Source organism: Cenococcum geophilum (genome assembly GCF_001692895.1).
Source record: "Cenococcum geophilum 1.58 unplaced genomic scaffold K441scaffold_41, whole genome shotgun sequence".
Taxonomy (NCBI): domain Eukaryota; kingdom Fungi; phylum Ascomycota; class Dothideomycetes; order Gloniales; family Gloniaceae; genus Cenococcum; species Cenococcum geophilum.
In genome coordinates, this window is record NW_027137599.1 from 1391290 (window position 1) to 1418028 (window position 26739).

The window sequence follows — 26739 nt, forward strand, 5'->3', positions numbered from 1 at the left end:
AAAGAGCTAAGCGACCTCTTATATTTTTTAATTTAGAGGTATTAATAGAGTTAAGAGCTTCTGATTTCACTTCTGAAGCCATATTTATACGATAATAAAGAAGAAGAAGGCGACTGAAAATTTATTTGGGGTATGCCAAGACTTATCGCGATAAGATTTATCCAAAACCACCCTGCGATCAGCAAGCCTCGAATACCAACGGTCCACTGGGGTCTGATTTATGAGATAAAACAGCCCACCATTATCCACTTTGTCACGCCAAGACTGCCTGACCACCTCACCCTGGCGCTCGGAAGGCGGTAGGATACTTTATATCGTAACCTCAGTAATGGAGGGATCTATAAAGAAGCAAAAGAGGTATCCCTTGTGTTGTCGCATTACCATAATGGCTGCTCATTGTCTCGTAAATCAGGAAACTCACACATGATGCCTACACCGTAGGATGGGTGTGCGTCCTCCACTCCGAGCTAAACGCGTCGAGGGCAATGCTAGATGAGGAACACGAACAACTAGAGTCAGATAGAAAAGACGACAACAGCTATCTTCTTGGCCAGATGGGAAAACATAATGTTGTTACTGTTTTCCCTGGACTAGGCACGTATGGTACAAATACTATCACCCAAACGGTATCCAATTTGCTTTGGACATTTCCCAATATTCGATTTGGATTAATGGTTGGCGTCGGAGGTGGCGTTCCAAGGCCACCTCATCCTCAGGATCCCAGACAAAACATTCGTCTTGGAGACGTCGTTGTCAGTGACCCTAAAGGAAAGAACGGTATGGCATTAGGCCCAAATTTTACGACTCTCATGTAGTGAATCTAGTTTTGGTTTTCCGCTAAATGGAAGTGTTATTTACTAATAAAAACTTAGGTGGTGTTCTTCAATACGACATGGGCAAATGGAGAGATAGTAGGAAATTTGAAATTGAATCGCATCTCAATAAGCCTCCCAAGATATTACTACAGGCAATTCAGTTGCTACAATCTGACCATGACTTTGGGGAGGGCGAAATGAAGCATTACATCCGCGAAGTCGCTGAGAAATCTAATATCTTACCTGCCTTTAAGGCCTATCGATTTCCAGGCCGAGATCAGGATTTGCTGTTTAAAGCCGATTATCGTCATTTTGATGGAGGAGACTGTTCAGCCTGCGATGTCCAGCTAACCGAGAAACGACTTGACCGAGAATCAGACGATCCTGAAGTTCATTACGGTATTATCGCCTCTGGAAATGCGGTCATGAGGTCTGCTCAACATCGAGACGAGTTGCGCGATGCGTGGAATGTATCCTGCTTTGAGATGGAGGCTGCAGGCCTCATGGATAGCTTCCCATGTATCATTATCAGAGGCATTTGCGACTACTCGGATAACCACAAAAACAAAATCTGGCAACCTTATTCAGCTGTTGTGGCTGCGGCCTATGCGAAAGACCTCCTAAGAGTAATTTAGCCAAAGGCAGTTAAAACGGCGCCACGTACGGCGGAGTATATTAGTTCGTCCGGATCGGGAGCGTTGAATAGTGATTGCGACGGAAAATCGGGATACTCTGTTGCTTCTCAACATGAGATTGATCGACTGAAAGCAGAGAATAGTAAATTGGTTAACTTGCTTTGTGAGTAGATTTATCCATAGTTTAGGTGTTGCTAACTAGTGTAGCACAGAACCAGCCCAGTCTCGTCGGGACAAGACTTGGCTATGTGTCAGCCGAGAGTGTAGTTGCGTTGTCACCCTCCGATAGATCCACTTTGGTAGATCGCTGTCGACAACATGTTATCCTAGCCATGTCGCATCGCCACTTTGGAGGTTGGCAATGGGACTGGTATCGGGATGGGATTGGTATGCTACGGGATTTCGGTATAAATCCCCCAGACCATCGAGGCTCTTCTTGGGAGGGTGTGCATGGTACAGATTATTCATGGTGGCAATCAAGTGACGTTCCGCGAGGAGGGGTTGCGTATTGCAGATCATGGTTTGCATATCTCAACACGAAGTGTGGTGATAATGGGGATGAGTTGGGCTGGTTGATGTTGCTCTGGTCTTTAGTTGAAATAACATGTAATGTTATCTAGCGGCAAGGCATAGAATACGGGAAAGAATGTCTGTTGCAAGGTGACGCCATCAGTTTCATAAGCCATGTTGGTAGAATAATCCGCGTATATCATCGACCAACCGACCTCCTCCCACTTCCTCTTTTGATTAGCGCCGTATCCCCAGTTTGTAAGCAACATAACGCCCGGCTCAACTTCGGCTCACCCGCTGCAAAAAATAATCAGTTTGCACCGCCACAGCTCAAGGTCCTCACTTTCAACTCACCTTTCTATCCTAACTCCGTTAGCCAGCCCAATTATAGAAAATCCTGTTATGGTTTTCTGTCAACTCTACGCGAGAGACAACTCCAGGGGTGCGCTGGCAATGAAGCCCAGAAATGGGCCACATTGTGAAGGGGGTGACCCAGAACTGGGCTTTTCGATGAGATGTCCCAGAACCGGGCCCAGTGTGTCCAACAGTCAGCTTAGCTGCGATCTTGAGAAAAATAGCTGACTGACTGCGTCAATTGGATCGCTCGCTGTCCGCTAGCTGTCGGATAACGTACGCTGACTGTGAAGCTGCCAGCTAGCTGTCCCAATTAGGAAAGTAGTATAGACTTAGTATTTTATTGCGGATTTTAGCAATACCTCTCTATATATAAATATTAATATTACTTAATTAAAATTCGACTCTAATTTACCTAATATAGTATTTAAATATAGCTAAATTCATCCTATATACCTAAAAAAGCTTTAAAAAATTGGTAAAATAGTTGGTAGTAAAGGCTCTAAAGGCTCTATTTTTATATTAAATTTAATTAAATATAAAGCTCTATTAAATATATTTTACTAAGCTAGCCTTTTTACCTCTATAGTTAGCTTATAGCTAATAAGATTAATATTTAAACTTATTAACTAGGATATAGTTAAAGCTCTATTAGAGTGAATATAGTTAATTAAACTACTTAATAAAAGGCCTTTAATTAATTACTACTTCTAATATTAATCTACTTTAATTATATCGGCTAATAATNTACTATACTTANTAATAATAATTCTTTTATNTTAATTAAAGNCTCNGTTATATATAGAGAGTTTATTACTAGTATAGAGAATATATTAAGAGTAATTTTAGTAAGTATTAGATAAAGAATTTAACTAATTTTAAGCTACTAGTTAAGAGGATTAGAAATAATAATATTCNGCTTATTACTATTATTANAATTAATNTNAATAGACTTAAAGCCTANATTATAGTAGCGGTTAAGCTTATTAGTAAGCTTAATACGCTTTTAATTATACTTTAAGGAAGTAAAACTCCTATCTATAACTAAGAACTGTATATTTATTATTTAAATTATTATTAGATTTATAAGAAGCCTTTTTATATTATTGCTTAGCTAGTTCCTTATCTTCCTTATTTACTTACTTATTAATATAGCTATTAAATAAAGTCTCTATATACCGCCTGGCGTACTTCTATTACTAGGGTTACTATTTCTACTTAGTAAAAGTAGGCGCGTTTAGAAAATTGATAGAGGATTACTATAGTAAAATAGTAAGGGCTCTTAGCCTTTATTTTATTAAAATATTTATTAATCTTTTTAATAGCTATATTAACGCCCAATTTAAATAAGATGTTATACTTATTTTTAAGGCTTTATATTAGTAATTAATTTCTATAAAGCGTTATATAAGTCGTTACCACTAGGAATATTAGTGTTGCCTTTTATACGCTTAGTAGCTTATATAAAAGGCTTTAAGATTTTAATAAGCTACTTTAGTTACTACTAATTTTTATTAGTAAACGCGTCCTATAATAGATTATAGCTAATATTAACGGACTTTCTTTAAGCTTAAGGTTAATAATATAGCTAATGCACTTAAGCTACTCCTTTTTAGCTACTAAGAGGCTTTATAAAAGGTAGTTATAGAGCTTATTATTATTACTAGTATTATTAGCTATTAAGAGGCTAAGCTTATAATTAAATTAATACTTTTAAATTATTAGTACTAGGGCCGTTAATATATTTTTAGTAAAGTATAATCCTTATAGTTATAAAAGGCCTAAAAGTACTAATTAAAGCCTTTTAATTTTATTAATAAAATAAGCTACAATACTAAGTAGTAATATTCTATTCATGGATATCTAGATATTATAGATAAGATTAATTTTACTAAGTAAGAAGGAGGTCTTTATTATTAATATATTGCTATTTAAATATAGTTTTAATCTAATTGCTTAGTAATATAGGCGCCTTTATAGTATAGTCCTAGATCTAAAGACGGTTAAATATTAGTAGAGCGCGTATAAAAGGACTTATAGCTTAACGGAAGGTAATATCTTATAGAATTATTTAATTAATATAGACCTAAATATAGCTAGCTATCTAAAACGGCTAGCGTTTATAACTACTATAACTTTTAGAGTTAATAATAAGGTTATACTTTAATTTTATATAGCTATTAATATAATTATTACTACTAATTATAAGTAAAGCGCGTAGTGTTTAAGCTAGAGCCTCTTTTTACCTAAAAGACCGTATTAAAAAAGGATTACTTTATACTTTTATATTAGTAATATAGGAGCTTTACCTAATAGTAACCGCTTATTAATAACTTAGTATTTATATTTACTAGTAAGCTTAACTAGATCTTAGCTAAAGGTCTATATATCCTTAACTTCTAATAAAAGCTTTAACTTACTACTAAATCTTACCGCCAAGACAGCGAGCTGCCAGCTAGCTGCAGTTTTATAGCTAACTGACTAGGGGCCTTTCGCACTAAATTAACGCTAGAGATTGACGAGCCACATCAACCAAAAAGGAGGCTTAGTAAGCAATCAAACAAGGTAAACAGGTGATTTTTGAATTTACCACCAATATTAAGATCATCAAAACACCCTTCCCTACAGATCAATATGCATACAATCAACCACCAAATAGTCCTTCTATATGGCCAATATCATGCGCTTCAACGGGGGCGACGTAGACGATAATATTCTGCTATTTTCCGGCGTCCTTATATAAGAAGTTTGCCTTACAAAGCATTCGAATTTAATTTGGATAAAATAGATAATAGTCGCGTTATATTAAAATTCAGGTAAACATCAACACTACGCCGCCTACCTACTACTTACTACCTACTTACTTTATATATAGATTCTCAAAGGCTAAAATTAAGCTTCTTGTAAACCTTTTTAACCTCTACTTATATGTCTACCGTAAGCGCCGTCGCCCTTATCCTATAACTGCTCTCTGCGTAGTCCTCTACCGCCTTACCTTTCCTACGTGACTTGCCGATATGGAGCTGTTTTTTAGGCGATCTTCTACTTGGCTCTCTCTTATATTTAATAACATAATTGCTTTCCTCGCAGAGCGCTTCCAAAAGCTTCTACAGTAGCACCCTATGCTTACATACAATCGCATTTAACAATACACTTAAGCGCTTACGCCCTACACTACAGAAGAGGAGGCGATTTGGGGCTTTATAGATGGGACTTTTAGAGGCTTCTATAGGCCTAATTATAATTAGTAAGCATTCTACTCTGGCCATAAGCACCAGCACGGCTTTAAGTACCAAGCTATTGTAGCTATAGATGGTATATGCGTAGCCTTATAAGGGCCGTATAAAGGTAAGGTTAATGACTTCTATATAGTTACCGACTCTAGCCTTAAAATAAGACTTAATAAGGTAAGTTCTGCCCAGAAATTATATGGAAGATTATATATAATACGCGGTATTGCGTATATGCATAAGTAGTTAATTTTTAGTATAAAATTAATAAAATAGCTATATGCATAATGCTGCGTATTTTATTAAAACTAACGCGTATATACTCTAGATCTTTAAGGATTGCCATCCTTACTTTTTATATAGCGATTAAGCCTATAAATCACTCGCATATATCTTTGGCCCTTATCCAGGCAAGTCCTTAATTACTACTGATAAGCAGTATATAAATAAGGAGCTCTCTCGTATACGAATGTCAGTAGAGCACCTCTTTAGACTGTCGCAAAATCTCTAGTCTTTAAACGCTTATACAGCCGGCCTTAAGCAAGGCCTCCAGCCCGTTACAGCTATATTTAAGGTTATAATTCTACTTACTAATTACTATATATGTATAAGGAAACGTACAGTAGTAAATAGCTAGTATTAGATTGCTCTACCAACGATCCAGGAGTACCTTTAGCTGCCCGATAAGAAATAGGAAATCTTCTACTTTTTTTCTACCACCTTTATTTTTTCCTATTCTAAGTGTTAGAGCTACTTAATATATACCTAATATATATATTCTAAAGGTGGCATAAATTATAAATTACTTTTGGTTAATATTTAGCTTTAATTAGATTTTTATAATAGGCAAAAGTTAACTCTAATTATATACGACCGTAGTCACTTAAGCTCTTCTCTCTTAATTTAATTTAAATATATAAGTAACTATCTTTTGTATAAGAAAACCACTAAAATTAAAGTTTATAATATTAGGAAGAAGAAAGAATTAAAAAGTAAGTCCCCCGGTCGCAATCTAGTAAAATACCTCTACTATAACACTTCCTAAAAAGTCACTAACGCTACAGTTAAATATAGCTTAAATTTAACTTATAGAGTTTATTACCAATACTCTTAAAGCCCTAAAGTTGTAGTAGCAAAAGAGGCAGCGGAAGGACTCCATTTAATACTCCGTAGAGGCAGATCTTATATTAGTAGTAGAGTCGGGCGCATAAAAGAGGTAGGAGCCTTCCTTACTTCCTTAAGCAACTCCTCTACTATACTAAGCAGGCGATCCTAACGATCCTCTAGTATTTTAAGCCTTTTCTATAGAGGCCCCAAGCCTTCTAGGCCTTCGCTACTATAGCTGCTGCTAGGCTCTAAAAGGGAGGCTATATAGGTTGCGAATGCCTTACTAGCTTTAATACTTACAAGGGTCTCTGCCTTTTCAAACCTACTACGCCTCTAGCGCTAAGGCTTCTTGCGTATAGGTAGTAGCTCACTAGCTAAATAAAGAGAGTCTACCAGCCACTCTTATAATTTAGGAAGGCTCTCAATAAGGCCTATATCTGCTACTCGCTTTTTACTAAAGCTCTAGCGAAGTAGATCACGTTAGGTAGTAGATAGGGAGTGCCTCTTCCTTATCGCATTTATAGCAGCTTAATATTAAGCAGCTCTCTCCTTATATTAATTAACAATTTTAATCCACTAATCCATCGCAATCGCCTAATTATTACTTTATATTTCGGTCCCTAATCCTACTTTATAAAGCTAGGCGCGTTAAATAGCCTCTATAGTCTTTATATTTAAGGTAATAGATTAGGAGGAGTAACTATAACCTATCTAAGCACTTAACTGGCCTACTACTATAGTAAAGAACTTCGTCTAGCCTTTACCATATTGCTCCCCTAAATTAATATAGATTTAGGCAAGAATAAGCTTCTTATAATTACTTAAAGGCTTACCCCTAGGGGCGGTAAAAGCTCGAGCTCCTGCCTCCGGGGTAAAGCTCACTTAAAAGCTTTAAGCATTTTATAATACTACTTCTAGTAGTAAAGAAGGAGGCGCCATTATTAAAGCCCTTAATTGCAACCATAAGAGCATTATAGATTGTTAATTTTAGCGGGCATATGCATCTACATTAATGGCGGTTAGGTCTACTATAGTGTCGCTTACAATATTAACTAATTTACTCTCTTAGGATATAGTAAGGAAAGGTCCTATAAGAGACGTCACTTAATCGCAGGTATACTAGAGCCTACTATAGGTGTAGTAGGAGCTCCGGTAGAGGTTATATAGCTTATAGGTATATTAAAAAGGGTATCTTTAAAAGAAATAAGCCGTAGAGGTAACCTAGGGGAGGATTAGGTTACTAGTGGCTTAAAGGAAAGATTAATAGTTCTGGTGAATATATAGTTAGGATCCTTCTTATAATCATCCTGCTCCTCCTTAGGCTTAGAACTCTCTTATTTAATATATACTAACTTAAAGTCATCTTCCGAACTTAGATAACTTTAAGAAGGTATACTCTTTAGCTTACTACTACTTCTACAAAGTATAAAGGGGAAAGAAGGGAACTGGGCAAGGAAGTCGGCTTATAGAATCCTACTAATAAGGAGGGTAATATTATAGTTAGTTTGCCCTAAAATCCAATTAAACACCTATTAGCCAGCCCAAAAGAAGAGTAATTAAATACAAGTTAAGGCTTCCAAATTGTTAATTATAAGGTTAATATACACCCGTTTAGTAGAGGGAGGGCTAAGTAAGTAAAATCTTAGTAGAGAGTAATCGCTTAGGCAAATCGCAATCTCTTCCTTAATACTTAGATTAATATGCTTAACGCCGCCGCCTCTAAATAGGCTCCCTATTTAAGCTAGTGCTTAATTAACCTAATAGCGATCACCGGCGTTGCTTATTAAAGAGTCCTCCCTTATAAGATTAATAAAGAAGCCAGGTGGATATTATACAGGTAGGGGCAAAGGCACAGGCGTAGGCATAGGCGTCAGCTCGTTAATCGGTGCTAAAGAAGTTATAACTTCTATAGGTGACCAAGGAGCTTTAGGATCTTCATTATATACAAGGATTATATTAATTAAAGTAAACGACTAAGTAGGAAGCTACCAATTAGGGTATACAAGAGGCTCATAAGGAATCTAAGAAGAAGGCATATTAATAAGGAATAAAATATAAGGTGTATTCAACTTATATATACGCAACCACCTCCTCCTAAATCACCACTTAATGCGATCGCGACCACCTGGCCTTTAGCTCTACCTTTTTACAATCACCAAGTACGAAGCATTCCGACTTCCGCGAAGCCTCTATTACATCACCAAAGCCGTCAACAGTATAGCCAACGAATATCTTCACGATAGACAGAGTCTTAAGAGGGTGTACTAAGGCAGATGCATCGCAGCGCCCACCACCCCCTTTTGCTCCTTATTATTAACCTCCAATTATAAAGCATTCCGACTTCCGCGAAGCCTCTATCACATCACTAAAGCCATTAACAGTATAGCTAACGAATATCCTCACAATAGACGGAGTCTTAAGAGGGTGTACTAAGGCCAATGCATCGCAGCGCCCACTACCTCCTTTTGCTCCTTATCATCGACCTCCGATTTCGCACACCCTAGGGGTGTAATAGGATTTTGGTGCGGCGTAATCGTGATCTAGGCTTCAAAGGCGTCGCAGATGTAATTTGAGAGTAAGCACTTAGTGGGCGCGATTATGCAAGGCTTTAGATAAAGGCAAGGCGTGTATATAAGTAGGTGGTAATTATTAGGGTATAGGAGCTTTAAGAGCTTTAGGGTTCGTTCAGTTGCAAATTACCTCCGTTACAGAATCTGTTTAATCTGTGCGTATTTTAACGTCGCCCATTTTATAATTAGTGGCGGCTACTACCGTAGTTCAGTTAAATCTGTAATTAAGTTAATCGTTTAGTAAGGCTCCAGATAAGGCTCCAGATTTGGCTTCGCATAATGCGTGATTGATTTTGGTAAGCGATTCAAGTAACCCCCTCTATTACTAGGCCTCTATCGCGACTCCCTGCCTTAGTATAGTAATGGAACCTCCTCCTCAACCAACGCCCTCTCGTCCGTTAACGTTTTCTATACCTTCGCCAACCTCCCGTACAAGCCATAGCAGAGTACGCACGCCCCCCGGAAATAAGCCTATCGCGATCACAAAGGTTAAGATAATAACATTATATAAGGCTTGCAAATGCGACAGCAGTATCGCGATTAGGGTGTGTGGAGTCGCCATATTATAAGAAGTCGTCACTTAGGCGCGTATGCGAGAGCTCCAGATTATAACAGAATATATAACGGGAGCTCAAAGCTACATATTAAAACGGTGCTAAGAACCTCATTACAACTACTATATATAGTATAGCTTACAAATTTAACGCGCTTACCAATATGGAGGAGCTCCATATTTAAACGGCGTCAGATCTACCGAACAACACCCTCATTTTCACATTTAAGCTCCGGTTCCGTTACAATATAGAGCCTCCATATTCATAACGGAGGTGCAACTAAACGACCCCTTAAAAGCTTCAAAGTCGGCGACATTAAATTAAGAGCCTTAGTCATCAAGATCTAACTACAAGCGGCCGTTAAAGTCAATATTAAACTCGTCAATATTATAGTTAACAATCCTCAGACCTGACCCCCTAATTAGGCCTAGATTGTGGCGATACACGCCAAAATAGCGTCAATATTGAGTTATATTTTCGTGCGAAAGGCTCCTACTATCACAACTCTGTAAGCTCGCTGACTGCTTACATTATCAGCCTCTTGGCAGCGAAGCTAACAGCATAGCTAACTCTTAGACACACTAACCAGGCCATTTATACAAGATAGCCCCAGAAGCTAGCCCGAAGTTTCTAAATCAATGCTGTTCTCTGGTGTTGACTAAATGTCAAACGCTATAAGGTAACGCCGCCATCCCGCCTCTCTTATCCATCTCCTATCTTCCATCTTCTCTCTGTTTTCTATATCCATTCTTTCTCTACCCCTATTCACTCGGAATGGCAAAGCCTAAGAAAGATTTTATCTAGCGAGCGAAGGAGAAACGAGGCACCGAACTGCCTCCTTCCGTTAATGGAGAGCGGATTGTCAAAAACCTAGAAGATAAGACACTTAGGCTTTATCAATAGAAGCTAGACAAATAGGATCGGTCAGTACACATTTTAGTAGTTTGGCAATCTTTACAATCTAATCATTAACGCAGCTTCGTTAGAGAGGAGCGCCCACGCGCTACTATCTATAACTTAGAGGCTCTTAAGCATTTTGTCTACCTCTTAGCAGTTAGTATTAACGGCACGAAGAAGTTAGAAGCATGTGTAGAGACTATTTAAAGCTATTGGAATTAATTCACAGTAGTATGGAAACGGAAATATAAAGTAATACCCAGAGATATCACTGAGAGTATTACAAATATTAGCGTAAAGCCGCCCTATCTAGAAACAGAATACTAACCCTACGCAGTACGTCTATGGCTACTTAATAGAAGAACTCCGACTACTAAGAGAAAAGAAGCCGCGAGGATATGCTAACAGTAACCATCTTACAGCCTACGCAAAGCTTTTCTAGGCTTATAACTGGAAGGAGTATAGCAACCCTAGAACGAGGTAGAACGACTAGGATCTATTCTTAGTAGATATATTCTGCTTAACACGTATTACAGACTATATCGAGTCTACTTGCCGGAGAGGGACTGGTTAAGGGTTGAAATTTAAAGTGAGTTGATAAGAGTTTGGACTAGAACCAGTGCAGTATACCCAGAGCATAGGACGCGGTAGGCGTCAGATAACTAGATGGTAGATAATACCCTATACTACTATACCTATTTAAGTAATTACGATAGCCTCTGTAATAGTAGCTGTAATAATAGCAAAATTAGAACAATTAGGTTGAACGGATTAAACGGATCGATTATTAGCTTATTAATATATTAATCCGTTTAATAAGATATTGGTTTAATCCTAGTTTGAAATTTAGGTAATATATAACTAATATAGCTATTAAGTATTAGGAGCTAGTAGTGACTAATTATATAATCCTTTATATACTTATTAAAGTGCTATAGCCACTATAGGCCTATTTTATTAGTTGTCTAGCTATTTTTACTAACGCTAATTACCTAATCTGGTGGTATTATCCTATTCTTATACTAAGTTGCCTAGTATATTACAGCCTTAAAAATAATGTCATGCCTAAGCCTAACCCACTCGGCTATACAAACTAAAAAGATAGCAGTAGTGTCTCGCGACTGGACAGACTGCCGGTTGGAATGCCTTATAAGCTCTCTAGCCTATACCTACCGTATAGGTAGCGCAAGGTCATAACAAATAATAAGTGCTAGGATTATAAACCCTCGCGTATAAATAGCCTTAATTACTATAACCTATTTATAGTTACCTAGCTGCGTTATCCTAGGTCTCCTAGCTCTATCTACTCCTATAATAACCTTTACTATTAAAATTACTCCTATTTAAAAGCTAGTTTTATTAAAATTATAAATATTATTATTAAGAATACTATGCTTAATAATTGTATATTATACGCGTTAAAACTAGGCTTAGATTGTAACGGAGCCTTATAGTAGAGACTACGGTAAACTCGTTAATGGGCTAGGTATGTAGGTATTGCAAGTAAGTTAATAACGTAATAATAACTGGTAGAGTGGTTGCCCAACAGATTAAGTCTAATTATATTCTGAGAATTACTATAAGAAAGGAACTATCTAGGTAGGAATTAAGGGTCCTTAAATATATAACTGTACTCCTATAAAATCCTCCTTATACGCGATGTATATATTATATATAAGGTATATAAGTTCCCTTTATTCCTTGCGTTCCTTATATAGCACCTTATATAACCTTAGTTACTATTTCTTATTATATAGTTCTATAGGTTCCATCCTAGACCGTACTTATATTAACTAACTAGCTTCTTCTAACTCTTTTCTAAGTAGTTATAATATTATACTTAAAGCGTCCGTAACACTATCTCCCTCCTCTCTATTTTCGTCCTTAAAGATACCTAATATCTCTAAGTTATTTATTAAAGGTATAATATCTGTTTAATTAATTTAGTTAATATTGTTACTTATAATGCCTAAAGCCTCTTCTTCTTTATACGCGCAACGTTGTGCTCGTACTATTGCTGTAATATTATCGCTTAGTGAAATAATGCTATCTCCGTATTCTTATTATGCGAAAAAGGGGTTAGTTTACGTTATGTTAGCGAGTCCTTTATCTTAGCAACCCTTCTCTTATTTAGAGTGCATTAAAGTAAACGTTTAATCGTCTTATGATGTTCGCTCTTCTTCTAATGCTAAGTATGCGCGTCCTATAGCTCTTAATAGTTTCTAAGTTCCCTAAGTAATTTATTATAGGGTCTTATATTTAATCTACTGCTATAAAGCTTAATAGTGACCTAGCGTAGGCCCTTACTAAACTTAAGCGTTCCTAGGATATGGAACAGAAGGCTCTAAATGCTTATATTACGGCGTTTGCCCATTTACTTTGTCTTAAGAAAGTACGTAAGAAGGTTTATTTAAAAAAGTGGAAACTTATAGAATAAGGTCTATAGGAACTTAGTAATAAAAGAACGGACTTTCTTTTAATAGAGAAGGAAATAACTCTAAGTAGTTTAGCAGTCGCTCTTTCTAGGTCCCCCTTAGGTGACTTATTCTTTAGTAACTCTTCTTTATTAATATTGCCTAACCTTTTTTCTTCTAATACTCCTATACCTTTCCTATAGCGTTCTTTAGGTTTTCTAGTAGTTTCTAGATAGTCTCGTTATAGCCTATCCACTTTACTTTATACTATATTTTATTATCTACGTCTTTATAACTAACAACTCTTAAAACTTACTATTTGTCTTTTTCTTATTCTCTATACGTGTCTGCTTTATAAATTAGTGGCTTAATATTCCTATATACTGGCTCTAGTATTATAATGTGCTATATAGGGTAGATCTTTATCCTAGCTAGTAGGTTTAACTTAAATGTAACCGATAAAATTTTCTACGTAATTTTAAAAGGTCCTAGTCTAACGTAGTCTAACTTCTTACTTAGTCGTTAACTTTTAAAATTTTTATATAGTAGCCATACTTTATCTCCCTCCTTAAGATTTAGTCCCTCAGATCTCTTAGTATCGTAGTACTTTTTCATTCTTTGCTATACCACCTTAGCTATTTCCGTAAGGTCTATATAAAGATTTATTAAATCCTTTATTCTTTACTTAGCTGTGCTATTTATTTTCTTTACTTAACGTAGCAATAATAAAGTCCTTAGTTTATATCCGTAATTTGCCTTAAATAGTAATATACCTATTCCTTCTTATAGTGTTGCATTGTATATAAACTATATAACTGGTAATAGCGATACCTAATTGTTTTATANATAATTAATATAATATTTTAGATACTATTCTAGTGTTTAGTTTAATCTTTCCGTTTAACTATCTATCTATAGATAATATGCGGTGGAAGTTACTACTTAAACTCCTTACTCTACTAAAAACACTTCCCAGAATACTACTATAAATCTTAAATCTCTATCTGATATAATTTTGCTTAGTGCTCTATATCTTATAAATACTTCTTTAATATAGATTCTAGCGATATCTTCTACTAATATTTCCTCTATGCATGCTATAAAGTACCCCTACTTTATAAGCTTATCTATTATTACTAAGATCGCGTTATAATCTTATTTGGTAATAGGGTCTCTTAACTTTAATAACTTAATAATAAAGTCCTATAATATAACCTTTTATAGTCTCTTTGGTATTTTAACTGGTTATAGCTCTTTATATAGCTTATACCTTATTAGTTTATTCCTTTAGCAATTTAGATATTCCTTTATAACTTACCTTACTAGTTTCTAGATTCTATTAATAATATACTCTTCTTAAAGTCTTAACACTAAGCCTATAGCTCTATTATGTCCTTAAGTTAGTCCTTTATAAAATAACTTAATAAACTTTTTTGTAATAGTCCTTAGTATATACGTTGCTTCCTAATTCTCGTACTACTCTAAGTTTAGATCCTCTATTTATGCGTCTAGGATTTTTTATATCTAATTACTCTCTAGTAATTTATAGATCTTTTCCTCTTATATTGCTGCGATTTTTGGATAATTATACCTAATTAATCCGTCTGTGTCTTTTCGCAATAAAGCCCCTAATGGCTTTTTATTATTTTATAGTTTAGCCTTTCTACTTAAAGCATCTGCTCGTGCGTTTTCTATACCTTTAGTATACTAAATCTTAAAATAGTATTCCGCGAGTATCTTTGCCTATCTAACCTATCTATAATTAAGTTCTTTTATTATTAGGAACCCTATTAGGTTCTTATAATCCGTTTTTACTATAAATAGTTTTTCTATGCCTTATAAGAATAATCTTTATTTCTTTAATACTATAACTATATCTAATAACTCCTTGTTATAGATGTTATAGTTTAGTTCTAGTAGTGTTATCTTTTAACTATAGTATGCCACTAGGTGCTATCTATTTTAATATTTCTATAGCAAGCACGCTCCTAGTGCATAGTCTAATGTATCTGTTTCGACCACTGTCTCTAACTACGGTTAATAGATTTTAAAAACTAGTTCTTAGGTAAACAACTATTTAATCTTCTTAAATAGTTCCTTTTGTTCCTCTTTCTATACCTATAGTTCTTCCTTCTTTATTAATCTTATAAGTAGCTTAATATCCTTTAACTATTAAGCTATAAACCTTCTATAGTAATTGCAGAATCCTAGAAATAACCTTAACTGTGTTATATTCTCTAGTTCTTACCAATTTACTATAGCCTTAATCTTCTTTAGATCTATGCTAAGTTGGCTTAGTTTAATAATAAATCTAATAAAATCGGTTTTCTTAGTAAAAAACTCGCATTTCTTAATTACTACTAGCATTTATTCTTCTTATAGTTTCTTTAAGACCCATTTAATGTGTTCTTTATATTCTTTCTTACTTATTAAGTAGATAATAATATTATTAAGGTATACTATAATAAATTCATCTAAATATTCTCTTAATATATTATTAATGCGTTTTTAAAACGTTGCTAATATGTTTATAAGCCCAAATTGTATAACTAATGGTTTATATAGTCCTTTCTTTAACCTAAAGGCTGCCTTCTATTTGTTACCTTCCTTAATTCTAATCTAATAGTATACCTATCTTAGATCTATCTTCATAAAGATTTACGCATTACCGATCCTATCTTAGATTTCGCTAATTAAGGGTAAAGGATACCTATCCTTTCTGGTAATACTGTTTAACTATCTATAGTTAATATATAGCCTAAGTTTTCTATTCTTCTTTGGTATAAATAGTACTGGATATTCTACTAATAATTGTAATGGTCTAATGTATCCTTTTTAAAGATTTTCCTAGACAAACTCCTTAAGTGCTTATAACTCTTTTTCTGTTAACTTATAAATTAGGTAGAACCTTAAACTTATTTCTAATTCTAACTTTATCTTATAGTCCCATACTATATAATCTAACAGCTTTTCACTTTTTAGTAACTATAGCTTCTTGCTATATTTATAGTATCTTTTTAGTATATAACTTAATCCTTAATTGGTTTCCTTATATGTTGCTCTAACTTAGTACTATACTAACTTAGTTTATTATCGCATTTTGCGTTATTATATATCTCTAATATTAACCTAACCTATAACCTAATTAATCTTTAGATTATATTTCTATAACTAAGGCATTCCTAGTACTGCCTTATTATTCCCTAATGGTAATATATTAAAAGACATCTTAATTTATCTTCCTTTAATAGTTATTTAAATTAGTTCTATTTTAAGATTAATAATGCCTCCTCTATAGGCTATTAGATCTCCTAAAATTGTTACTAATAGGTAAGGGTGCGCTTTTTACCTATATAGTATCCCTATCCTTTTAACTGTTGCTAGTAAGATATGGTTTCTTATTGCTCTACTATCTACTAATACTTTAAACTGTTAATCTTGCTATTTAATTCTTAGATTTAAGTATTATCCTTAAATTTCTTTAAGGGTCTAAGGCTCTATTACTAGCTCCCTCTGGTTTTATAGGCCTCTACTTTTCCTAACTATTAGCTGCTTAATCCTATTATACTTGGCTTACTCTTTAGCCAATACCTAGTTTACTTTTTATCTTTAATATACTATAGATAGGTATTTTCTAAATATTCCTACTATTATTGTCTATCTAAGCATTCTTCCGTAAGGAATCTTCCTAGTTAAAGTATTAAATCTCCTTCCTTTTAGACTTCTGCTGGATGCTATTTATGCATATACTTGGTATTCCTATACTATTATTTATCTATTATCCAGTATATCCTTATAGGGTATTTCCGATTCTTTTCTTTTAGATTCTTGTGTATTTTATATATATTATCTATATATGCAATCCATAATAGCGTATAGTGTGCTAAGTGCTTTAGGTTAACTCTTAGCTCGTCTTTATCCTTAAGCTTAAACCTTTATTATGCTGATCTAAACGTCGTGACTTTATTTATAGGTACTAAGACGCGTCTCTTACTTTTTTAATCCTCTAATTGTTCCTCTAGATCCTTTAATATTATAATTAATGCTCCCTTAATATAGTTTATTGCTTTTTCCGTAATTAGGTAGTCTTAAATAACTTTTTCGTCTAACTATATATAGAAATCTTCCTACTTGTTATTATATCGCTATCTATACCACTTTTAGTATAGCTGCTAGAGTATATACGGCTTATTTATAAGGAAGTATCTTCTTATTACTATATCGTAACAGCCTTTTATATATCGTTCTTTAAATCTAGTAGGAATCCCTAAATCTTCTTTACTTTCTAGTTTAGTAAGCCACTTAGCTCTTAGTATGCCTGCTCTTAGCCTATTAGTAATTCTTTATATAGGTGCTCTGTCCTTTATACGTCCTAATATACTAGATCTCTTATTTAGTTTCTACTCCTGCTATAAGGTAATTCTCGCTCTAAACTCCTCTATAGTTTCTTTCTTTTTGCGTCTTATAAGTAGATTTTTAAAGTTTTCTTACTTCTTAATCTTAGTATTAAACTCTTAATCTTTAGTCTAAATATCTTGTTTAACTAGTAAGTCCTTTAGGTTTATATATCTGTCTCCTAGTCTAACTACTATTTATATTATAGATTCCCTAATCTATAATGAAGCTCCTTGCCTCTTACTTATAGGTATCCTAATTTATACTCTAAATTCTTAATCCCTTAGATTCTTTAATCCTAAGCTTACTTTTAACTTAAGCTTAGCTCTAGCCTTAGTCTAACTAGGCTTTACTAGTGTCCTTATCTCGTCTTAAAAGTCCTAAATTTTACTTATCTTATCTTAAGAGTTTTATGCTGTTAGGAACACTTATCCCGAGCTTATTTATATATTCTTAAACTAAGCTACTGCTCTACTCTATTGGTTTTCGTCCGTTGTAGGTTCTTAAGTATGCCTTATCTCTTTTTAAGAATCTTAGTCGTCTCTTATCTTATCTTAAGAATCTTAAGCCTTTGGCCTTTTGCCTTTATTAAGTAGTAAGCTAGCACTAGCAGTTATCTGCTTACTTAATTATCTCTAAATATTACTCCTTTTGTCTTATAAAGCGATAGATGCCGTATCTAACGGTGTTATAATGCCCGTTACTAAACCTTACTCTATAGTGGTCTTAGTCTCTACTTCTATTATGTTATTAAGGTTTAGATACCCCTAGTTAGTTCCTTTACTATCCTTATTGCTATTAATTAATAAATACTCTAATTCTATTATTATTGTTGCTAATCTTTATCTATATGTTACTATAATATCTTAATCCAGCTTATAGAGTTGATCTTATTTTTTATCTAACTCTTTAGTTTTTTTAAGTCCTCTTAACTCTAGCTCTTATGGCCAATAGCTTATACTATACTTAGCGTCTTTATAAATTTAGTATACATTATTATAATAAAACGTAAAGCTTCTAATTAAATATTCTTTTATTCCTCGCAGCGTACTATTATTCCTTTATATATATGTGTTACATACTACTAATTTAGTTCCCTTTACTACGTAATAACTCTAACTACTTCTATAGTCTCTATTAAAATAACCCTATTTTCCGTAATTTATATAAGCTCTGTCTTTAAACTATTGTTTTTGTTATAGAGTTCGCTTAAATGTCTTCTGCTACTAAGATCCTTAGTTTAGCCTATACTCCTTAGTCCTATAATTACTTAATCCTTAACCTCTAGGTTTCTATAATTTCTTACTCTATCTCTTATAGGTTTCTCTAGTACCACTTAGGTTTATTAGCTTTGCGCTATACTATAGTTTCTAATTTAGCTTAGGTTATTGCGTACTTTATATCTTATATAACTATAAAACTCTATCCTAGCCTTTCTTAGCCTATTCCCTTTAGAAGATCCTATTATTAATCTTAATCGCTTAATTTATTAATTCCCTTAGGGTATCCGCATCTTCTATTAGAATAATTACGTTCTAGACTTTAGCCTTAAATCCCTATTTATACTATGCTATAAGCACCTTATTGTTCCATTTAAGTTATATAGCTAGCATTTAGAATTATATTATATACTTAATTGCTAAAGTTCGTTATATTAGGTCCTAAAGCTTTCTTTCCACTATAGTTATTGCTTTTGGGTCCCTAAATATTTATATAAGTCGTTCTATAAATCCATTCTAGCTTAAAAATATAAACCGTACTTCCTGGTTTGTTATTATTATTCCATTTACTTATATCTTGGTAAGGTAAGGCTTAAACTACTTAAGTGCCCTTCCTAATAAGAACAATCCTATATATGCTACTTAATCTATAATTATTGCCAGCTTTGCTCCTTCTTACGCAACCTTAAAATATATTTGTGTAAGGAATCCTTTAAGCTTTAATCTTTCTCCTAAAAATCTTTTAATTGATAGTAACTTAACCTTTACTGCTCCTATCCTATTAATCCTATTTTTAAGTGCCGCATTATCTCCCGTTAACTAATTAACTATTATTTATAACTGTCCTACTGTTATAGGTTATTATAAGTTAGTATCTGCTATACTAGTGTTATTACCTAATCTTAACGTAGTTGCCGCCGTTAATGGCGTTATAGTAGCTGCTTTTAGTAGCATGTTATTTAACTTATTAAAACCGTAACTATAGTAGTAATTATGTAATAGAGCCTTATAGTAGAGACTACGGTAGACTTGTTAATGGGCTAGGTATATAGGTATTGCAAGTAAGTTAACAACGTAATAATAACTGGTGGAGTAGTTGCCTAATAGATTAACTCTAATTATATTCTAAGAATTACTACAAGGAAGAAACTATCTAGGTAGGGACTAAGGGTCCTTAAATACACAACTGTACTCCTATAAAATCCTCCTTGTACGCGATATACGTGTTATATATAAGGTACGTAAGTTCCCTTTATTCCTCGCGTTCCTTATATAGCACCTTATATGACCTTGGTTACTATTCCTCGTTATATAGTTCTACGGGTTCTATTCTAGACTATGCTTATATTAACCAACTAGCTTCTTCTAACTCTTCTCTAAGTAGTCGTAATATTGTACTTAAAGCGTCCGTAACATAGATTAGCTCTAGATCTTTATATTTAGCTCGCTAGTAGTTATACTTATAGTTATATTTAGATTTAAGTAAATTATAGCGGTTAATAAAGTTACGTACCTAGTATTTACCTATAGAGACTAATTAGCCGTATTAACTAGCTAAAAGGCCTACTATAACCCGTACAGCGGCAACGGTAGGTAGTATACTGCGTTTATTTATTAATAGGATCCGTTATATAAGATATTCTTCTTTAGTAGATGTAAGGAGGCGATTTTTGGTGGTAGAACCGAGTTGTGGTTGAGTTCTAGCTATATAGTATTGTAGGGTATTTTATAGGACGTTATAGGCTTATATAGTAGCTCTATAGCCTCAAAAATGGCCTTACTTATAGGCTTGAACAGCTAGTTTAAGCCTACCTTCTCGATGTAAGGCTTCTTATTGTTTTGGTGGTGCCATTTAATATAGTAATAGATAATCGCGTCGCGTTTATATGGGGCTAGCGCACTTAGGTATTTGGCGCGCTGGCTTATAGATTACGTTATATAGGGGGGCGCTACTAAAAATCCGCAATAAAATGCCATAAAGTTTATACTAATTTCCTAATTGGGACAACCAGCCGATAGCGTGATAGTTAGCGTACGTTATCCAACAGTTAGCGGACAGCGAGCGATCCAATTGACGCAGTCAGTCAGCTATTTTGCTCGAGCTCGCAGCTAAGCTGACTGTTGGACACACTGTCAGGCTAGCGAGCATGGCGGGGAATCGTCAGGCTATAATCGAAGCTTAACTCACTACAGAAATAACTAAGAGATTGGCCCTTAGCAAAGTCGCTTAAGCTCGTCGGCTTAATCCTTATCCCTTTAGTCTACACCTACGGCCTAATACCGACGTAGCTTTTTACGGTAGTTAAAAAACAACAAGGGACTAAGGTGGGCATTATTTACTGCTTAGCTTTAGAACCTAATTTAAAGTATAAGAGCTATGTTAGGTATAGGTAATAGTGGCATAAAGAAAGCTTTTTCTTAAGGCTTTTTCGGAAATCACACTAGTTTGCGCTAGCTTCACTGTTAAAGGCTTTATAAAGTGCAGGAGGGGTACTAAGATAAGAGAATTGCATGTCCGGGGAGTTACCTGCGGAGGATTTGCCAATAGCCTTATTTTCCATTTCTTTAGGTTAGTATTAGAAACTTCTACGTGGTCCAGAAGCCCTTAACTACTCTACTTGCGCTTAAGGTGTTATTTAGTCGCTTCTAAACCTAGTAATGGCAATAACTATATTACTATAATCAGCTCTATAATTCTAATTATTATATAATTAAAGAAAGTGATTCTAATTTGGTTATAACGTAGTCTGCGGGTAAGTGGCCTATATAGCCCACCCTAAAACCTACTAAAAATTAGAAAATTTATACCTTAATATTTCAACAACCACTTAATAATAATTTTTAATAAATTAGATTTGGACTTTTATATATACTCTATAGCTTTCTATTAAAGTTTTATAGTAAATAGTTTAGTAGTTTTTAAGATATTAAAATTTAGGGGTTAAAATAAAGCTAAATTACTATATCTTAAAAACTACTAAACTATTTATTATAAAACTTTAATAGAAAGCTATAGAGTATATACAAAAGTCCAAATCTAAATTATTAAAATTTATTATTAAGTGGTTGTTAAGATATTAAGGTATAAATTTTCTAATTTTTAGTAAGTTTTAAGATGGGTATAGGCTACTTGCCCGCAGACTATATTATAGTTATATTAATTACGCCTTTTAGGCAAAGGCCTCTGCGTAATATTATCTATACGTAAGTTATTATATATAGATAATATACTTGCCCTAAAGCTTATTTAAAGCCTCTCCCTAAAGCTCTACCTCTTCCTTTTTTTATTTCCGCTATTTCCGTAGTTAATTATATAGTTATATCTACGTAATATAATTAGTAGATACGATTACAATTAGGTTAGTTATATTCCTATATAATATAATATAATCGTAACTAACTAACTAATTATTACAATTACTGTCTAAACCCTTAAGTATAAGGATAAGCTTGTCCTTAATTATCCTACTTGCGCTTATAGTGTTATTAGGTTACTTCTAGATCCTAAGTTAGGGATAAGCTTATCTATATATACTGTAATTATTATTGGAAAAGGGTTAAGAACTTTATATATATTGTATATATTATACATCTAAGCATATACTGCGTATTATATTATATAATATCCTTGTTTTGTCCGTTATATAGTTCCACAGGATCTATTATAGCCCGCACTGTAACTCCTCTTTGAGTAGTCTAATATTCTAATTATAAGGTTTGTAATAGACGTCGATAGATAAAAAACAAGATTCTTTATATTTATATAGTAGAAAGCTTTTTAATTACCTAAGCTATTATAGAATTAAAAGCTTATTAGTATTAAGGTGGATTCTATTTATAGGAGGTAGATTGTATATTAACCCGTAAGTATAAATTAAGACCCCGCCATTCGCCAAGGGGTTGCTTTTTTCTGTAAATTGTAATCGGGTTGTAGCGAGTGTGGTATATATATTTTACGAGGATTAAACCATGGACCATCAAGGCACCATCCTGACAACGACGCTCGATACCTCAGGCACAATGCTAGGTTATAATCACAAATACAAAGGCCTCGCTAAGAGATGAATAAAGTTCTCACATCACTTGACAAGTCATTCCGAGCGACAGCGCAACACGTGGATGGTGCAACACGTGGATCCGGTCTTGGCATCGCAGGACAGCATGCGAATCCTCAAGACACCAAATTTATTCTCTCTTTGTCTCTCGCTCTCTCTCCCATTCTCTTTCTCGAAACCACCAATTCCCAATCCTTCTTCCAAATTTCCAAATGGGGATCATCTCGTCGCAATCGCTCGCCCCCGCGGCCCTCACCCCCATGGGCTTCCCCGCCATCTTCCAAACAACCGCATGCAGCATCTGCCACGACTGCACGCTTGGCGAGTCCGGGCCCTTGAGTCGCACGACACCGTGCTCGGTCGGCGAGTACCAGAGCTCGAGCCGGGCCGGGTGCGCGGGGTGCGGGATGGTGCTGGATGCGGTGGAGGCGTTCGAGCCCGGGTGGGCGCGCGAGCACGCCGCCGACGGGTCCATCCAGCTCGGGCTCAACTACGACGTCCTGTCCGTCTATCTGCTGCTCAAGGATGCGGCTAGGTGCGAAAGGTTTGAGGTGTTCCAGTCTCACGGTACGTGAAGTAAAACAAAAAAATAAATCAGTCAGTCAATCAATCAAAAAAAAAATTTATGGAAAGAAAAAACACGAGATCCGCGGTTGAAAGAAGCTGCTGCCCGTGTAATGCGGGTCCCTTTTTCTTCCTGCGAGCTTTGCTCTGCCCCATTTTCTCCCCTGGACGCTCTACTGGAGACTGGGATCAGGGAGAGATATAAAGAGGGGGGGAGAGAGCAGGGCGCGCCGTATCGTGAGTTCCATCTACGCATACCGTCTAGTGCTCTCGCCTCCCATCCATTCCACCAGCATCTGACATTTTCCCCTTTCTCGGCACAGATGACCCCGCGGCGCCACGGCTACGGAAGCCGTTCATGTCCAGCCTGGAGATCGCCAGCAACACGCTGTCGGAGCAGGCCTTCTCGTGCGCGACCGCCTGGCTGACCGACTGCCTCACCAACCACCCGGACTGCACGACTTCCGGGTCGAAATTCAAGCCGCACCGCCTCATAGACGTCGGGCTCCCCGACGATGACGACGACGACGACGACGACAACGACAACGACAACGACAACGACAACGACAACGACAACGGCAGCGACGAAAACGGCAACAGCAAAAAGCCCCGCGACCCCTTCCTCACCTCCCCCACCCACCCAGTCCCCTACGCCTGCCTCAGCTACGTCTGGGGCCCCGACACGACCGACGTGCTCCGCACGACCCGCGCCAACCTCTCCGCCCACCACACCGCCATCCCCTACTACGACCTCCCGCAAACGCTCCGCGACGCCATCGCCTTCTGCCGCGGCATCAAGCTGCGCCACCTCTGGGTCGACGCGCTGTGCATCGTGCAGGACGACGCGGCCGACTGGCTGCGGCAGAGCGCGCAGATGCGGCTGGTGTACTCGAACTCGCGCCTCACGCTCGCCGCGCACGAGCCCGCGTCCTGCAAGCGGGGGTTTCTGGGGATCCAGGAGTTCGGCCGGTACACGTGGCAGCGGGCATTCCGGACGCGGTTTGGGCGGCCGCGGGGCGAGGCGGGCGCGCCGCTGAGGAAAATGTACGTGCGGGTTGGGTCGGCGGGGAAGGGGAAGGGGAAGGGAAAGGGGGAGGCGTCGGCGGAGGCGGTGTCGGCGCTGCAAACGCGCGCGTGGGCGCTGCAGGAAAGCATCTTGCCGACTCGGCTGCTGCATTTCACGGGGGGCGAGATGGCGTGGGAGTGCAACACGCGGCGAGTGTGCGAGTGCGGGCATCTCGAGGGCGTCGTGGGCGCCGGCGAGCCTGACCACGGCGGTGGCGGTGGGCCCGTCCACTTCCTCAAGGCGGGCTTCACGGCGACGGGCCGGTGCGGCGGGTTCGATGTCAAGAACGACCCCGTGCGCGACGGCTGGATGGGCGTCGTCTCGCGGTACTCACACCGCCGGCTGTCGCGCGGGACCGACAAGCTGATTGCGCTGAGCGGGCTGGTGCAGATGATGGAGATCTCAGAGCTGGTGCGCCGCATCGGCAGCAGCGACGTCGTGGATGATGCCACGGACCCGCAGCGGCGGCTGCTCGACGGCATCGGCTCGTGCATCGGCGGCATGTGGCGCATGCTCGCGCGCGACATCGACGAGCTGGTCGAGATCCCCGGGCTGGCGGCGCTGCTGAACGGCTGCGTGCATGCTCGCGCGCGACATCGACGAGCTGGTCGAGATCCCCGGGCTGGCGGCGCTGCTGAACGGCTCCGTGCGGCCGCAGAGCGGCGGGCCAGAGCTGCACGAGATCCCCGCCACGTACTTCGCGGGCATCTGGCAGGACGGCCTGCCGAGCCACCTGCTCTGGAACGCGCAGGACCGCGTGCACGAGAGCGGCTTCGTGCACGCGCGGCCGGAGCGGTACCGCGCGCCGACGTGGAGCTGGGCGGCGGTTGACGGGCCGGTCGAGTACGATTCGGCGCTGCGGGAGAGGGAGGATAGCAAGATCGTCGTGTCGGAGTGCCACTGCAGTCCCGAGTCGCCGGCCAACCTGCTGGGGTCCGTCACGGACGGCTACCTCGTCGTGACGGGCCTGCTGGCGCCTGCGCAGCTGGTCACGACGGAGTGCTTGTACAAGAGGAACAGCTGGGACCTCACCGATAACTGGCGCGGCCACGCCACCTATGTGCGCGGCGAGGACCTCAGGAGCTGTGAGATCGCACTCGATGTGCCTGGGACGGTGAGTCTCAGGGCCGGTGATCCGGGCTACGATTGCTGGACTCAGGGGAAATGTGCGGTAGAGAGCTGTGAGGACTGCCATTTTGAAAAGAGCGAGGCTGAGTTCTTCTGCTTGAGGGTGGCCTGGTACGAGGCTTCGTTTCGACCGGCTCTCTTCTATCTAGTTCTGAAGAAGTCATTGACAGCCGAAGACGCATACGAAAGGGCTGGTATTGGTCGCCTGGAAATGTGGGAAGATAGTAAAGAGATGGTAGGACGACGGTCGAGGCAAGAGCAGGAGGGTGGGGTTTTCCGAATCGATGCCGATATGCCTCTGTTTGAAAACGCGGAAACCGCCACTATTAAGATTATCTAGTTGATCGATTAGGTTATAGGGTTGAAAATTGTATAAAAGGGTAGGGGGACATTATGCGCTGGATGCGTTAGTTCGGGCTCGAAAAGGTGTAAGAGGGGTTTTCTACCTTTCGGCTGCGGTCTACTGCGAGATAGATCTTTCCTCGAGATAAAGCAAGTGCTCTATATAGATTGAGCTGTTATATCCGTCTAGACTAGTGACCGACCCCGTCCTTGGCCTTCACCTTTGTTGTCTTAGGCTGTCTGTTAGTCTACCAACGGGGAATCGAGATAGCAGCTGCACACCTGCAATGAACGAATGAGAGTATGCATTGGGTGAGAGATAAAGACATGCTATTGATCTAGACTTACCACTCACGCTGTCTGGTATACATCTTCACTCCCCCCCTTAAAGACACTATTTCCCTTAGGTCAGCATCTTGAACAGTCAGCATCAGTCCTTTAGTTTTAACAGTAACATCTGCCTTTCAAGTCAATTTAGTAGTAGTGAGTTGTTAGAGTGAAGAACCTCTGTAAGAAGTCTAGGACTAAACAAAAAACAGCCGAAATTGAAAAGGAGTTATACCACATTTACTGAAGGAAAGCGAACCAACCAACTCGGTTTGTTTGATGGCGGAAGAGAGCCCAGTCTACATTTTTCATCTTTATGAACCTTTTCTCTCAGAAAAGCAGTCCCCTACGTTTAACCTGTCGCATTTTCTGTATCGCAAGTAAGAGAGAAATAACTCAGTAAAGATGAATCGAAGCGGTGATGGTTGTCGGGTCAAGTAAAACACGAAGTCAGAATTGGAGAAAAGCCAGAAGAACACGAACAAAGCCAACTAAGCCAGCAAGCCATGAGGACAATTTTTCTGCTGCATGGAAGAAGCTGCAAGCAAGTATCAAC

At 37.8% G+C, this 26739-nt stretch overlaps 3 protein-coding genes across 3 annotated transcripts; all 3 read left to right on the forward strand.

The window, feature by feature from the left end:
* Positions 1–108: 108 nt before the first annotated feature.
* On the forward strand, positions 109–1637 carry K441DRAFT_225259 (purine and uridine phosphorylase). The gene is made up of 3 exons (XM_067640611.1): positions 109–357; positions 413–777; positions 873–1637. The coding sequence occupies exons 1-3, from the start codon at positions 329–331 to the stop codon at positions 1448–1450; spliced, it is 972 nt and encodes a 323-aa protein (XP_067500643.1). The 5' UTR covers positions 109–328; the 3' UTR covers positions 1451–1637.
* A 20887-nt stretch (positions 1638–22524) lies between these two features.
* On the forward strand, positions 22525–23485 carry K441DRAFT_225282 (uncharacterized protein). Its single transcript, XM_067640612.1, has one exon. It carries the CDS (start codon positions 22821–22823, stop codon positions 23289–23291), a length of 471 nt encoding a protein of 156 aa, XP_067500644.1. The 5' UTR covers positions 22525–22820; the 3' UTR covers positions 23292–23485.
* A 193-nt stretch (positions 23486–23678) lies between these two features.
* K441DRAFT_698668 (HET-domain-containing protein) lies at positions 23679–25854 on the forward strand (the record flags this gene model as incomplete). Its single annotated transcript, XM_067653091.1, has 2 exons — positions 23679–25079; positions 25138–25854. 2 exons carry the CDS (start codon positions 23679–23681, stop codon positions 25852–25854), a joined length of 2118 nt encoding a protein of 705 aa, XP_067500645.1.
* Positions 25855–26739: the final 885 nt, after the last annotated feature.

Excerpts from the sequence above, each read along its gene's own strand:
- K441DRAFT_225259 (XM_067640611.1), top strand. The coding sequence starts at position 329 with ATGGAGGGATCTATAAAGAAGCAAAAGAG. Across the intron at positions 358-412 it reads TCTATAAAGAAGCAAAAGAG|GAAACTCACACATGATGCCT; the intron begins GTATCCCTTGTG and ends CTCGTAAATCAG. Across the intron at positions 778-872 it reads TGACCCTAAAGGAAAGAACG|GTGGTGTTCTTCAATACGAC; the intron begins GTATGGCATTAG and ends ATAAAAACTTAG.
- K441DRAFT_225282 (XM_067640612.1), top strand. The coding sequence starts at position 22,821 with ATGGTGCAACACGTGGATCCGGTCTTGGCATCGCAGGACAGCATGCGA.